The sequence below is a fragment of the Chaetura pelagica genome, unplaced genomic scaffold (assembly GCF_000747805.2).
Source record: "Chaetura pelagica isolate M959 unplaced genomic scaffold, ChaPel_1.0 scaffold264, whole genome shotgun sequence".
NCBI lineage: Eukaryota > Metazoa > Chordata > Aves > Apodiformes > Apodidae > Chaetura > Chaetura pelagica.
This window is the reverse complement of record NW_009953064.1, coordinates 470,459-485,662: the sequence shown is the minus strand read 5'-3', so window position 1 is coordinate 485,662 and position 15,204 is coordinate 470,459. Positions and strand designations below refer to the sequence as shown.

The following is a 15,204-nucleotide window of genomic DNA, read 5'->3' as shown; positions in this document are numbered from 1 at the left end:
TCAGTCCCACAGCTCTGATAGTGGTGGTTGGTGTTAGAGCTTGTAGGATGTCTCCACCTCCTTACCCTTCTGAGAACCTCTCATTGGGTCACCTGCAATGCTTTTGTAGGCAGTCAAGGTGTTGCTTTGGAGTATGACAGCTTTCATGTTTCATACAACTCTTTTTACAGCATTTGAACTGCAAACTTACTTTAGAAATTGTATAAGTTGTGCTTAGCTGGCAAGCTGAAAGCTGGATGATCTTCATATGCGTTGTATTTCTGTGCATATTGGAAAGCATCGTATGCACGTGCTTATTAAAAAGAGTTTTTTTGTGAAATGACCAACTTTTCTTGCAGGACCAAAGACAACAATGCTTCGTCTAGCTGTCAAGTTTTTCCCTCCAGACCCGGGTCAGTTGCAAGAGGAATATACAAGGTAAAGGATTTTTTGAAGAGTATGGTTTGTGTTGCCTCCTGAAACATAAGGAAGGGAAGAGTAGGAGGACATTGCATCTTTATTCAAACATAATTACATTGAAAATGAGTAAAAGAGGTGTCACAGTCTTAGCAGATGTGTTGGCAGATGAACCTTATCAGAGAAAATATTTTTCAAAACAGCAAACAGTGCAGGGTTAAGGGCTTGCCAGACATCACAGTGTCAAGAGACTGGATTTAGGGGAAATACTCTTAAACAGTACCTGTATAAATAGTTGTATTTCTAATTGGTACCTATTTTAAGAAATTATTTATCATTTAAACTTCTGAAGTCCACACTAAGTATTCTACAACTAGGAAACATGCTGTACTGTTTTTGTCTATTTATGGAGAACTAATTGTAGAATTCTGGTCTGTGCTTAGGGCTATAGGTATTTCATAATGCTGTTAATGGTATGTACACTTTATTGTGGGTGTATTGAAGAAACCAAGATAGCTCAGCCAGATATGCAAAACACAGCATACTTTATAAAAGTCTTTCATACACACAGTACTTCAAAAAAACCAACCCCACATTGAAAATGTATACTTCTTACTATCTTTTCCCCTCAAGAATATGAGGAAGAATATGTGATAAATAGTATTTTCAAATTAATTATTTATTTTTTAAAATACTGGCCCCTTTCAGGATGTAGTTCAGTAAAAAATATCGATCAGTCTGTCAGTTTAGAGGTTTATAGGAATAAGTTGTTGCCTACTTACTGGAGTCTTTATTGTACCTTCTCTCAAGTAAACAGGAAAGCACAAAAGACTTGGCAGCATTACATTCATAAAAATATATTAAAATTGGTTTTTACCAAATCACTCCTTATTACAACACTTCTGAGGCTGCTATGTTTTTCTTCTATCCTTGTGTGTTTTGCAGGCAATTTATTACTTACATGAAACTGCTAAAATAGAAATATTTTTCTTCTTTAAGAACTGGTTGGAAAATACTTTAGTTAAATGAGTACAGATGTATAAGAAAAGAAAATGGACTTTGTTACTGTCTTTATAGGCTGCTAACTTGACAGTCCTGGAAAATACAGTCACTGAGTTAAATTAATTGAGTGGTAGCAGAAATGCTCACTATTTTTTCTAGCAAGATATTAAAATCAATGTTCTTTTTTTTTTTTCTAATAGATAAAATCACCTGAAATGTTCATTAGAGTTCAGCTTAAAACTACAGCAGCTGTTACTTCGCAAATCAAACTTATTAAAAATGTGGTTTTCCTTCTGCATCATTGTCCCTGTTCACTTCTAGAATCATGCTGATAAATTGCACAGTAAACCACAAAAATAGCAACAGTTTATTTCTTTTGATTTGACCATCCTTGGTAGCAAGGCTTCCATGTTGCCTTGTTTTTGGAGAAGGGAAGAATTAGGACATGCAGGTTTTATAAAACCCTGCTCCCCTTTCACAAGGGGGTAGTGGTAACTCCAACACTTGTCACTCTCCCAGGTACCTGTTTGCTTTGCAAATCAAGAGAGATTTGGCAGAGGAACGACTGACCTGCAGTGACAATACAGCTGCTCTTCTGGTCTCTCACCTCCTGCAATGTGAGTATTTCAGCTGTGGTGACATGGGGTGGTGTTGCCATTGCTCACAGAAGCTTTTGGTAAGCAAAAGTATTTTGGATCTGGCAGTTATTTCCTTCTGTACAAGCAGTAAACCCATTGATTTTGAAGACTGGGATTATTGTCAGGGCTAGCTGTGGTGAGGAACAGCTGGTGCTTAGGTAGAAGGTAGCTTTGGCTTTGTGGAGATTGCACAAAACCAAACCCTTGTGTCTTGTCTGCTTTCCCTGGCTCTGCAAACTGGGTCACTAGAACTCATGTCCCAGACAGCTGCTCCTGTCTGCCTCCATGCTTACAGAATCATAGAATCATCAAGGTTGGAAAAGACGTTCAAGATCATAAAATCCAACTATCTGCCCAACAACTGCTTGCTTCCTTGGTTTCACTTCTCAGTTTCCCTGCAGCTGGGGGAGATAAATGTATAGAGACCGGGCTGAACTAAATGTGCCAGAACATGTTCAGCAGCAGGGTTGTCAGCAGCTTTCCTCCTTGTTGGGATTGCAAATGGAAGTGGAAAGCAATTGGTTTGAAAGCTCTCCATGTTGCTGCTCAGTTTGTACTCACCTAAAGACCTAAAAACATGGCCTTTAAGAGGAGCAAACTTGGACGGGTTCAGACACCAGATCAGCTTTATTAGCACCCAAGTGATAGTGTTTACAGTTCTGTAACTTGAGCTGCAGAAATGGGTTTTTATGTCTCCTTGCTAGCTTGAAACAAAAGCACTTAAATGGTACCTCTTCCCTAGTGCACTGCTAAATAGCTACTAGTTATATTATTCTGCATTGTAATACAGTAATGCAATTATAATAATATTAGTTTGGGTGATTTTATTGGAAGAGCAAATCCATCCTGTGTGTGTCATGAGTGAGTGGCACAGCTAAAATATGCTCATGATTTTCCAGTATGGAGCTGGTTAGCAAATCTCAGTGACTGGTCTTGTTCCTAGTCTACTAGAAAATTAAAAGTGAGAATAAATAAAATTATTTTTAACACAGTTCACTTAGTCCACTCTCCTTTCTCTGACAGCAGTTGATAGCAAATATAGGTGCTGTGGGGATTTATAGTCACATAACACTGCTTTCTTTTTTTATTGTATATTGATATTTGAACAGTTCCTAAAATTGAATTTGCCCTGTTCCCAGGTAGGCTTGTCCATAACTATTTCACATATATTTAGGAAAATTAAATGGAAATATGCTGGTTTGGTGTGAGGTATCTGTAAGAAAGAAATGTTTAGACCACCTCATGGTGACTTACTTCACATATTTGACCATAAAGGTGTCAAAATTTTCCAAATGATATTAAAATACTGCTATAATCCCAAGAAAGTTTGCTTGGGATAGTTGTGAGTTTTGTCAAATGAAGCTGGATACAAACTGTAATGCACAAATTTGAAGGACTTAAAGAAAAATAAGTTCTGGCTCTTGGAGTCTCTGTAATTCCTTACCAAGTTTTTCTGTCATTCTTCCTTTTCTATTGTTGCTTCTTATTGTAACATTGTTTTATTTTCTTTAATAGCTGAAATAGGGGATTTTGATGAATCAGAGGATCGAGAACACCTTAAAACAAACCAGTATTTGCCAAACCAGGAAAGGATTGAAGGAAAGATTCTGGAGTTCCACAGGAAGCATGTGTAAGTGAGGCTGAATGTCTACCCTGATGTATATTCCTGGGGAGCAGATGAAGTTGCTTGGTGGAGGTCAAGTACACTGCACAAGAGGGTGATGTTAAGATTATATAAGTTAAATACCATTTGCCTCTAACAGGAAAAGTTTGATGTAGCAATAGTTGCATAGTTAGGACAGAGTTGTTGAGCAGTGTTTTCCTCAAGTGATTATTTTTTAGGGTACCTTTAATAACACATAAAAAAAGAAAGCTCTCAAGAGCTTGTAATAATGGTTTTAGGCAAAATTATTCTCCAGAATTTCCAGTCCACAAAGTTAAAGTTCAACTTGCCATCAAATGCATAGGTCTTGCTTTTGTCTAATTAGAAATCAATTGCATTGGACTCATTCTATTCTAATTAAGCATAAGGAAAATGGAGAAAGATGCAGGGAATGGGAGAGAAATAACTTTCATCAAAACTTATGCAATACTTTCTCTTACAGCTGGAATGTTTTTGAAATAAGTAAGGATTTTTAGGGAAAAAGAAGCTATTTGCCACAGATATAAGATTAATTCCAATACACAGTCATAAGCTGCAGAAACTAGTGCTTTATTATTTGGATTGCCCACTTCTCTGCTGTGCACATTCAGTGTCCAAAAAGGTTGTGTGTTTTATGGTCTGATCTGGCTGGTCTTAAAAGGTGAAGATCTACTCTGAGTGCAATGTGAAATATTTTGATAAGTAAGAAGATTTGGAGCAGGCAGTTGACATGGTTCTCATGAAAGAGAAGTCAGCCTACAGGGAGGCTCTGTTGTGAGATCAGGGAAGGTTGAAAGATCAGGGTTTGCAGGGTGGGATCTATATTTGCCACAGCTTCATTCTTTTAGGCTTTTAAGTACACAGTGTTAATATCACTGAGAAAATAAGAGAAAATATATTAAGAATATTGTATTCAGAAAGATGGGAACTGAACACTTATTTTCTATTCATTATCAATATTTTTCATTTCACTTTTACAAAGTTTTACTTTCTCAAGTATGGGTTTTATATTTAACCCTGCAAATGCAGTAAACAAGATGAGCTAATTTTTTGGTCTAGCACATTACTTTGTTGCCTGAATTAACTTCACTTGTTTTATTTTAATAGTTTATTTTTTTAAAGTTTGTATTTTGTATATTGGTGAGGGTGCAGTTAAATCCCAGCACCCTAGACACTCAAAATCCCTTCCTGCAAGCAGCGCGAGTAGAATACTTTCTGTGGGATAAGTCCAGAGTTTAAACATAACATAATTTGCTTGTGTTCATGTGGCTGTTTTTTGTTTTGTGTGTGTACATACATAAATCAGGAGAGAAACAGATTTGACTGGTTTATATTTACATTTGCTGTTAATCTTTGTGTCCTGTCACAACTTCTTAGCTTAGTTGCCCATTCCTTACATTGTTTGTAAATTAGAAAAACTGTAGCTTTACATTGCTACGAAGTCTGAACAATTTCTAGACAGGCATTTGTTTTGACACTTCATCTTTAGAATTCTATATTAATCATTGATTTTAAATACTCTGTAAATCACCTAACCTTTAACAGCATTTATTTTCAATTGATTGCCATGTGACTGTTGTAACACTCTGTCAGTATTTGCCTAGATGGATGTTTGTAAGGAAACTTTATGTGAAAACTTAATGCCTTGATGGCATTTTTTGCTGGAAAGTACTTTAATAGATAGCCTGTTGTCCACTGACCTGGGGAAGATTAAGTAGATTTATCTCCTTAATGGATGAACAAAATTAGACCAGATTGTTTTCAGGCTAGCCTGTGCAGCTTGGTCTGCAGCAGACATCTGAGGGCAGTTCCTCTGAAACTGCTGCTCATTAGTAACCATTTGGGGTGCCCAGTGTTGCTCTTGGCTTTCCCCACTCCAGGCTCTTTCTGCTTTGGTAGGTTCAGGCGAGTTGTGTGCATGTCAATACTCTTAAAATTACTATTTTCATGCTTCCTGAGATGTGCTGAACTTTGGGTCATAGCTAATGGAATGTAAAATAACTGCCAGTGGTTCTGAATCAGTTACATTAGGCTGTTTGTGAATATTTTTTACTACTGTTTAGCTCAAATGTTGTAGTTGCCATTTTATCAGAAACTGTGTTTCCCTTCCCAACCCTCTTTTCCAAAATCCAGCAACCATAGCATCCTGAGCATCCTCTTTAAAAGCCAAAGCACCACTTTCATTCTTGCTGTGTCTATTCAGAAGAATTATAGCAAGAATTAGTGTGTCTGGGAGTTCTCAGAGTGCTATTAGAGTGTAATTCAGGAAGCTGTGGCCAAAATGAGTGTTTATGGTCTATTGCCATGTGTGTGTTTAATAACCAGGAACCATGGTACTTCAGCTATTTTAACACAGTTGAGGCATCTGTGGCAGAAGTGTTGGCAACACCTAAGGCCAGTATAAAAACATGAATTCCAGCATTACTCTTTTCAGTAGGGGAAGAGAAATCTGCTTTACCAGTTTAAACTGTTAGACATAACTAGTACCTGCAGTGGTAATACTGGTAGAAATGCAACTACAAGACTCTGTCAAGTTTGGGATTTCTTTTTCCATTTGAAATCAGATTTTTCATCCTGTGTGCTCTTCATAGTCCCTTTATACATACACTGCCTTTTAATCCTGACGTTTGGGTAAGGTTGGAATATGGGCTGAGCTTGTGAAGTTAGGAACTTCACCGAATCCCTGCTTTCTGCAGCTGGCAAAATACGTTTTGGATTTCCTGTTGTAATGTTTTAGATGTATTTATTTTTTTTCCCCTCCAGAATGAATAAGGCAATAGAATACTGCTGAAATCCTGTCGTTAAGTGTCTGTGCATTTAGGCTTCCTTTCTCAGTGCATTTTTGTGTGTGTGTGTGTTTTAAGTCTAAGGAGCATTTTACTGAGAATCAAAGAAGCATTGTTTCTTCTAACAACCTCCATTTTTGCAATGGTAACATACCAGACAAATTTCATGATTGCACTCGGGATTGTAGAGACAGTTCCTTTATGCAGCTAATATGTATAGCTGTCATCCCTGTTTCTGATAAATTCAAATGTAGTCATCATTTACCTTAATTTTCTCAATTTATATTTAAAAGAAATCTACATGGAGGAAAAAAAAAAAAAAGGCTGTTTAATCTAAGACATGACTACAGGTAGATAGGAGGAGGAATTTTTAAGGAGCATGCCCAGAAAGGCAAGTCAGGGTAGCTGGAGAATTCCTTTAGTACCAATGTTGTGGTTGGCACTACACAATACATAAAAATAGATCATGCTACAAATAGTTTTTCATCTGTTTTAATGAAATGGAATACAGATTTATGGAAGGGAAGCCATTTCCTTGAAAAGAGGATTTAGAAAATTTGCCTTTGTGCATTAATCTGTATCTGGTTTCAGTTGGTTGTAAATAGAGTAATAGTGACTTTTTATCCCCTTTATCTTCTATGTACCATCACGTTTGTACTAGTGAACTTAGACCTTGCAGGAACAATTCAATCACTGCACTAGTGTAGGGGACTCAATGTGGCACTTGCTTGGAAGTAACACAATATTTATTATTTCTAATAATTTTCATTAGGGATGCAGGAGTCATTTTGTGCAGCCGTGGCTGAAGCAGGGTCACCACTCCTAGTGCTCCAGCAAGTCCTGTGCTGGTTATGTTTCCATGGAGCTAGCACAGGAGAAGGGTTGCCTGCCTTAGCTCATTCTCCTGGGCTGTATTTTAATGGTTTTAAACTGAAAGAGAGTAGATTTAGGTTAGACATCAGGAAGAAATTCTTTACCATGAGGGCAGTAAGGTACTGGAATAGGTTGCCTAGGGAGGTTGTGACTGCCCCCTCCCTGGTTCAAGGCTAGGTTGGATGAGGCTTGTGCAGACTGGTCTGATGGGAGGTGTCCCTGCCCATGCAGAGGGTTGGAACCTGATGATCTTTAAGGTCCCTTCCAACCTTCACCGTTCTATGACTCTGTGATTCTATTTGTGCCTAAAATTGGGCAGTAGTGCAGTCTTGGAGTAAGTTTTTAGGTCAGAGACTGCCTCAGGTGGCAGGCTTGGTTTTGTAATAAAGACTTTTTGTTACTTCACGCATAATTGGGGTAGGTTCAGTAGCAAGAACTCCTATATTTTCATGACAGCATTTGCTTGTTCTTGGTGTATCCTCAGCCCTCTGTCAGGACTTCTGAACTGATAGAGACAGTTTTGACTTCTAGGGAAAAGATCTCATCGATACAAGTACTGGTGCTTCACTAGATCATTTCAGGGCTTTTGAAATTACACATTTTGGGCTGGTCTGTAATTTTGGCCTTCACATGCTTGGTTGCACAACAGCTCTGCCGTGCCTTCTGTGTCCTGGCCAGGAGGTGTTTCAGGCACCTCTCCTGCTCCATGAGTGCTCCCTCTTCCCTGCACTGACTCTGCTGATGAGCCTGGACACATGGTCTATGGACACCCCTCCTGATCTTGAGAGGCAGTCAAAAATTGCACTACAGTGGAGTAAACTCCCCCTCGTGGAGAAAACTGGGGGGAAGGAAAAAAAGAAAAGATACAGGAAAACAAAATGTCAGTTGTTTGACTTCAGCAGACTTGTGGAGAAGGAAATCAAGGCTGAGTCTGTGATTGGTGCACACCAGAGTCTGTAGTAGTCTGTATTGCTTACTTGGGCTTTGTGGAGGATCTTGGGGGCTCCAGGTCTGTCACCCTCACCTCAATACTGAGGATGATTATGGAGCAGTTCAGGTGCACTCATGTGGCATATGCAGGACAGCCAGGAGATCAGCCCCAGCATGGGTTCATGAAAGATCCTGCTTGACCAACCTGATCTCCCTTGTTTAGTCTAGGGAAGAAGAGGTTGAGGGGAGACCTTGTTGCTCTGTACAGCTGCCTGAAAGGAGGTTGGAGTGAGGAGGAGAGAAGCGTCAGTCTCTTCTCCCATGTAACCAGTGATAGGACAAGAGACAATGGCCTCAAGTTGCACCAGGGGAGGTTTAGGTTGGATGTTAGAAAAAAATTTCTATACTGAAGGAGTGGTCGGGCTTTGGAACAGGCTGCCCAGGGAAGTGGTAGAGTCACCATCCCTGGAATTGTTAAAAAAACATGTGGATGTAGCACTTAAGGACATGGTTTAGTTGGTATTGTCGTGTTGGGTTGACAGTTGGACTTGATGATCTTAGAGGTCTTTTCCAACCTTAATGGCTCTATGATTCTAATCTAATGCATATAAAAGCAAGCAGAGGAAGGAGCATTGTGGATTGAATTCTAATTTGTTCGACTTCATTGTTTCTAAACTGGAAAGCTCTGTAACTTGTTTCAGTGCTTCAGTCTTGGTCATCTGTCATTGCATATTGCTCCTACTACACAAGTTTCAGTGTAATATTTGGAATGAAACTGCACAACTAGAAAAGACAGAGAATTTACAATTAGTGCCTGAGTTAAGACTTAAGTGTCTTAGCTGTGGTGGCAATATTGTAGAATTAGATTGCTCTTAAAACTTTCTTTTCTTAAAAATTTCGTTTTCTTCCTCACTATAGGGGCCAAACTCCTGCAGAATCTGACTTTCAAGTTCTTGAAATTGCTCGGAAGCTGGAGATGTATGGCATCAGATTCCACCTTGCATCTGACCGTGAGGGCACCAAAATTAATCTAGCTGTTTCACACATGGGTGTGCTGGTATTCCAGGTAAGGTGAGGGTAAGAGGCTGGGTAGGTGTCTATCCATTAGCACTTCTTGGGGCTAAGTCACTCCTTTTAACTATAGGTGTCTGTGATGATTTTAAAACTTGGAACGTTTTTTTTGTGGTTAAGGGAATGTCATTTAAGCCCCAAAATACAGTTTGGTGCAGTTTCCCCTTGTTGGTGCAGAAAGAAGACCATCGAAACCAACAGTGACAATGAAGTAGAAGGTTTTTTGTTGTCTGTTTGAAAGTTAAGGATCATCAGTTTGTTTGGTACAGGCTTGGAATCCTGAATTTTTTAGCATAGTTTCCATTGTTCTAGTGTTGCGGTGTATTTTTGCTGGGATGATGTTGCTTTTAGTGTGTAGAAGTGCTGTTTCATTGAAGTCATGGGACCAATCAGAACTACTACTTTTGTTGCATTAAGTAAGTGACTCAGTGATCAGAGTTCTGTTCATGAATGTGATCATATTATTCCCCCCCCTCAAAACACAGGTGTCCAACCTACTGAGGTATTTCCATTTGGACACTCATTTTCCATTCATTTTGTGTCTTACCTGATATTTTGTTACAGTGGGGCAGCTCCTCTTTGGAGATTCATCAGCCCCTGCAGTCCTGTTAATTCCTTTGTCCTCCTAAGTGACCTCTCAGCCCCTCATTTCAGCTCATTTGGGTTTTTCTCTTGAAGTACCATTTTTCATATCCCTTTGCTGTTGTGAGGGTGACAGAATTGCTGCAGCAGTGAGTGCTGACAGGGTCCTTCCCTGAGGCTTAGGGAGTCAGTGGGATGGGGAAGGGAGGGCAGATGTAGGGCAGCAGGGTGAAGGCAGAGCCTGGTTTTAGCCAAATAGGCAGGGTTTGTGAGTAAGAGTGCTTGGCAAGATTCCTAGCATGTGTGGCAAGTACTCCTCAGTATGTTGTACTGCCCAATTGGAAAAATGAGCTTGGAGGAGTGTGACTAGAGTTCTGTGCAGAGGAAAAGGAAAGCACATTAAATAAAATTATAATCGTCATCTTTCCCAGACCATAAAGTATCCTGAATATTGATGGGGTTGCAATGTTCCTTTCCCATCAGTTTTCTAGATTTTCATTCAGTTTTCTACTGTCTGCACAGAGACACAAACACTGAACACTCATAGCTATCCCTGTACTGAAAGATACAATTGTTTAAGGGAATATTGCCACCAGGAATAAAAATCCAACAGAATGGGCTGGTGGGTGGTGTGTGTGTGCCCATGCAGATGTCTATATGCCCACAACAGAATTTTGTTTGCTGCTCTTACTGCTGAAACTTTTGCCAACTTCTAACTGTTATTTTAATTCAGGGTAATACGAAAATCAACACCTTCAACTGGTCAAAGGTCCGTAAACTGAGCTTCAAGAGGAAAAGATTCCTTATTAAACTTCACCCAGAGGTCTGTGTAAGTTTTACTATAGTAATAGGCTGATCAGTGTTGAAAGAAAAACACCTTTGTTGTGAAAAATTCTGGAGTTTGTAATTTTTTAAAACTGCTTCAGTGGGGTAGGCTTGGATTCATCATACAAGTAACAATCTTTCCTTTCTCACCCTATGTCTGTTGTCTTAGATTTTTAGGTTCTGTGCATCAGCCTCAGCTTATTTTTGACATAGGATTGCACATGTGTACTGTAAGATATGGAAAAAACCCCTCAAAAAACCCAAGTATTTTTGTCTCTGTACTTCTATTCTGAAAAAGTTACACAACCTCAGGCACAAATATGGACTGGGGGAAGAATTTTCCCGCTGGGAAAATCAGGAAGAAATTACTCACCATGAGGGTAGGAAGGCACTGGAACAGGTTGCCCAGGGAGGCTGTGGATGCCCCCTTCCTGGAGGTGTTCAAGGCCAGGTTGGATGAGGTTTGTGCAGCCTGGTCCAGTATGAGGTGTCCCTGCTCATAGGAGGGAGGTTGGAGCCTGATGATCTTTAAGGTCCCTTCTAACCTTAATCATTCTGTGATTCTTTAATTTAATATTTCCCTTGGATATAAAGGGAAGTTAACACTCAACACTGATCCATTATTGTCAAAATGAACTAAGACAACTTAAGCATTGAAATAGTAAATCTCTGTTGTTTAGGTCAAAGTGTGTTGGGAAAAATCTAGTAGAGTCCCTTCATTCAAACCTGATACACCTCAGGAAATAACAGATGGCTGAGATTATATTGTTGGAGTTTAATTTTAAGGACTGTGTGATTAGTGTTGATACAGCCTTATCTTTTCTGTATGTCTGTAGGGCAGAAGTATTCTTTTTCATGCTTGGCTGATTTAACAGTACATGTTTTTGATTGCAAGTGTTGTCAAAGTTGTTGTTGCTTCCATACTGGATAACTAGATTATGTTTGGATTATATAGGATTATATTAAATGTTTGGATTATATAGGATTGTATTAAAATGAGGGAAAAGAGTGTTTGGACATACTATGGTTATGTGTGCTAAGGAAACATGAAGCAGGACACACTGTCTTCATGTATAGTAATGTGGTTTACAAAGAGAATCTCAAATTTCATGTGAAATTTCATTATTTCATTGTATTCCAACATCCACAGTGTTATCCAGTCTTTTCTAAATCTCAGGAAGTGAGACAAGCATCCGAACTTCTAAGGAAAAATAATGTTATAATTGCTATTATTTCACTTAAATATTTTAACTTCTTTCATGCTTCTTAATTTACAATCCATATTTCTTAAGGTGGATTATTATGTTTTGTTCCCAGGGCCCATATCAAGACACGTTGGAGTTTCTTTTGGGAAGTAGGGACGAATGTAAAAACTTCTGGAAAATCTGTGTTGAATATCACACCTTCTTTAGGCTCTTTGATCAGCCAAAGCCAAAGGCTAAAGCAGTGTTCTTCACCAGAGGGTCATCCTTCAGATACAGGTAGGAAGAAACAGAACAGATTTATTAAAGCTGAATTCCTTATGTCTTAGAAAATGACATCAAGAGGACAAAGTATTCCAAAGTAATTCCATTTATAATTCTCATCCACTGCATTTCATAATGTTAGTGTTTTTGTGGGTTCACAGTGGACGAACTCAGAAGCAACTAGTGGATTATATTAAGGACAGTGGGATGAAGAAAACCCCATATGAAAGGTAAGCACAAATACTTTTGTAGTTGATATGTTCACAGTGCCCTTTCTTCCTATGTTTCAGTGTTCCTAAATGACTTTGTGACGATTGATTTTCTAGTAATTTATTGACATAGAATCTAACCAGAAGAATGATGCAAGATGCCACTTTTTGGAGTGTAACATATAGAATTTTCTGTCCCATAAATTATGTGGTTGGATGAATTGGAAGTTGTTAGTAAAATTGTTACAGATTAACTCAAGTCCGTCTTTGAAGCCGTTGATTTGTAGATGTTTTTACTGATGACAAAGGAAGAAGTTAAACTAAATGTGCTATTTAATCTAGTCTTCTACCCCAAGTTGCTCTTGACTTGTCCTGCAGTGAATGATCTGGATCTTGCTTTATTCCATTTTCTGTATGTTCCTTACTCCTGCATTAACTCACAACTCCTGTGACTTTTAAAATCTCAACTAGTTATTAACAAAGCGTGATAAAATGCAGCCTGAGATGTTTCTGTTGGCTGCTAGAGTTGGAACCAGCTGAGTGGGGAGGGGATAAGGCTGCCTTGGGAGCTCACAGGGTGCTCTCTGTTCTGCAGGAGGCACAGCAAAGCCAGAGCATCCACTCGCGTTTCGAACACCAACGTGCCGAAACAGGTCAGTGCTGCAGCGCTTGGATATTGCAGTCAGGGAAGCTGACAACCAAGTGATGGTGAAGGAAAGGTGATCTGAGTGAACTATTTGTCTGGAATCCATTTCATGTTTTATTTTTACACGGTTTAAATTATTTTCATGAGTGGTGTTAGTTTTGGTAGTTGTAGCTAAGAGAGTCTAAAGTGAGTCATATTTTCCTTTTCAGAGTTCAGTTTAACTGAAAAGAAAATGTCATGCTTTCTTATATGTTATTATTTCAGAGGGTTAATTTGTCTTGAGGTGCTTACTGCTTCCTGTGAAAGTCTTTATGTTCATTGCATCAATGCCTTCTACAATCAGTGGCCAGAAACAAGTGTTTCACTGAATGGGGTTTCTTTATGTGCAAGAGGTTAAGGATCACAGGATTTTACTGTCATTGTTTTGTGTTACTTTCTCTTTTGGATGCTTTTTCAGCAGAGGCTGTAAAACACAGGGATTTAATTTTCTATCCAGTTACCAGAATTCAGGAAAAAATACCTTGCCTCTTACTGGGGATGCTGGATCTGTTTCTGTATGCAATGTTCTGTCTGCTGTAAAGTGGGTTCTTTTGAAGTGCACATAATCCTTCTGCATCAGGAACTGGATGTTGCTTTTGTTTTTCTGTGTTTTAAAAACCTTTTTATGTGTTTTGTTTCTACTTTTTTTTTCCTCTTAGAGTATCCCATTCACTGAGGGCTTGAGAACCCCAGGGTCTCCTGCCTCAGCAGCTGCCCCCTTCCACTCAGTTCACTCATCGGCCACTCCTCCTGTCCTGCCCATCTTTGCAGAAACCAACCCTTCCTCTTTGGATCCCCGAGCACCATATACAAGGATCCCAGAAAAAAACACTGCAGCACCTGCAGAAGAAGTGGGGAGGAAACTGATGCAGCAGCCTGGATCTCCCATGCTCCAAGGTGTTGGGTTTGGTAGTGTTGCAGGAAACTGTAACCCTGCTTGTCCTGTTTCTGAGAGTGGTTGCAATTTAGATCTAGATGTAGAGAAAAGCAGTAAGGAGAACAGAGTGGCTGTTTGTAAAAATGACAATGATGAGGATGACTTTACCACAGGTGTTTCCCTTGCTGAACAAGACCATCAGCATGGCAGTCAGGGTGCCCCTCGTTTCACATTGACAAATTCACAGTTACAGGTGTCAGAGGAATTCATTGATGATGACCCAGCAGAAATGTCCTTTTTTGCTGGGGGTTCTGAGGCATTTACATACGTGTACAGTGGTGTAGAGTTAAAGGGCTCTGATTTTTCCAAGTGTGTGTCAGAGTCTCCTGGCTTAACTGCAGATGCCCTGCAGCAAAATACAGTCTCTTCTCAGTCAAGCCCTGACAGGTACTCAACCGAAGCAGTAGATATGAATATGGAAGATGAGTTTGAATTTGAAGAAGGGAGTGATTTCAATGGCAATGAGAGACCATCAGATACCTCAGAGCTGTTTGAGGTGAAGGCCCAAGCAAGCAGAATGCAGAGCCTCCTGAGCCCTTCCGAAACCAGTTCGCTCATCAACAACCGCTCTGAGAGCAGCTCCCTCAACAATTTGCCTCTCAATGGTCCCTCCTCCCTGCACACCTACAGCTCTGCCAACCATTCAGAGGCCAGTTCTATGGTGAACTTCCCTGCCTACTCAGTCCACTCTGAGTCCAGCTCAGCCTTTCAGTTCACAGACATTATTGACCAGCTGGAGCAGCTGAGCTATCCTCCTACCACCACGGAAGACTCCAGCAGCACAGACACGGACTCCTGGGACTCTGAAACTGCTGCACCACTGGATGTAAACCTTTTCTTTAGTAACCCTTTTGCTCAAGCCACCAGTGAAAATTTTGCTTTTGACTTCCAGAATAATTTAAAAAATCGCACACAAGAAGACTGGACGGAGAAGGCACATGCCAATTAATTGATTGATTCTTGATTTTTTGTGATAGATCCCTCTATACTGTTCAGGCTTAGAAATGCAAAGGGTGTGATGTCAGTCACTTTAAGCAAGAAAACTCTAATCCAGTGGCTGGACTTTAAATCTCATAATGTCATTGATTTTTATTTGTTTTTTTCCAAAGTACCTCTCCAGCTTCCCTCCAAGCATCCTAGCTTTGCTGCTCCATTATATGCA

General features: G+C 39.6%; 1 protein-coding gene across 1 annotated transcript in view; it reads left to right on the top strand.

The window, feature by feature from the left end:
- The window catches only part of FARP2 (FERM, RhoGEF and pleckstrin domain protein 2), a 55,965-nt gene that overhangs the window by 15,351 nt on the left and 25,410 nt on the right, over positions 1-15,204 (top strand). The window contains exons 4-13 of the mRNA XM_009996721.1: positions 339-417; positions 1,918-2,015; positions 3,552-3,666; positions 9,186-9,333; positions 10,654-10,749; positions 12,063-12,226; positions 12,373-12,441; positions 13,016-13,073; positions 13,765-14,004; positions 14,697-14,703. Coding sequence (XP_009995023.1) covers positions 339-417; positions 1,918-2,015; positions 3,552-3,666; positions 9,186-9,333; positions 10,654-10,749; positions 12,063-12,226; positions 12,373-12,441; positions 13,016-13,073; positions 13,765-14,004; positions 14,697-14,703 — 1,074 coding nt within the window. The remainder of the gene's footprint in view (positions 1-338; positions 418-1,917; positions 2,016-3,551; positions 3,667-9,185; positions 9,334-10,653; positions 10,750-12,062; positions 12,227-12,372; positions 12,442-13,015; positions 13,074-13,764; positions 14,005-14,696; positions 14,704-15,204) is intronic.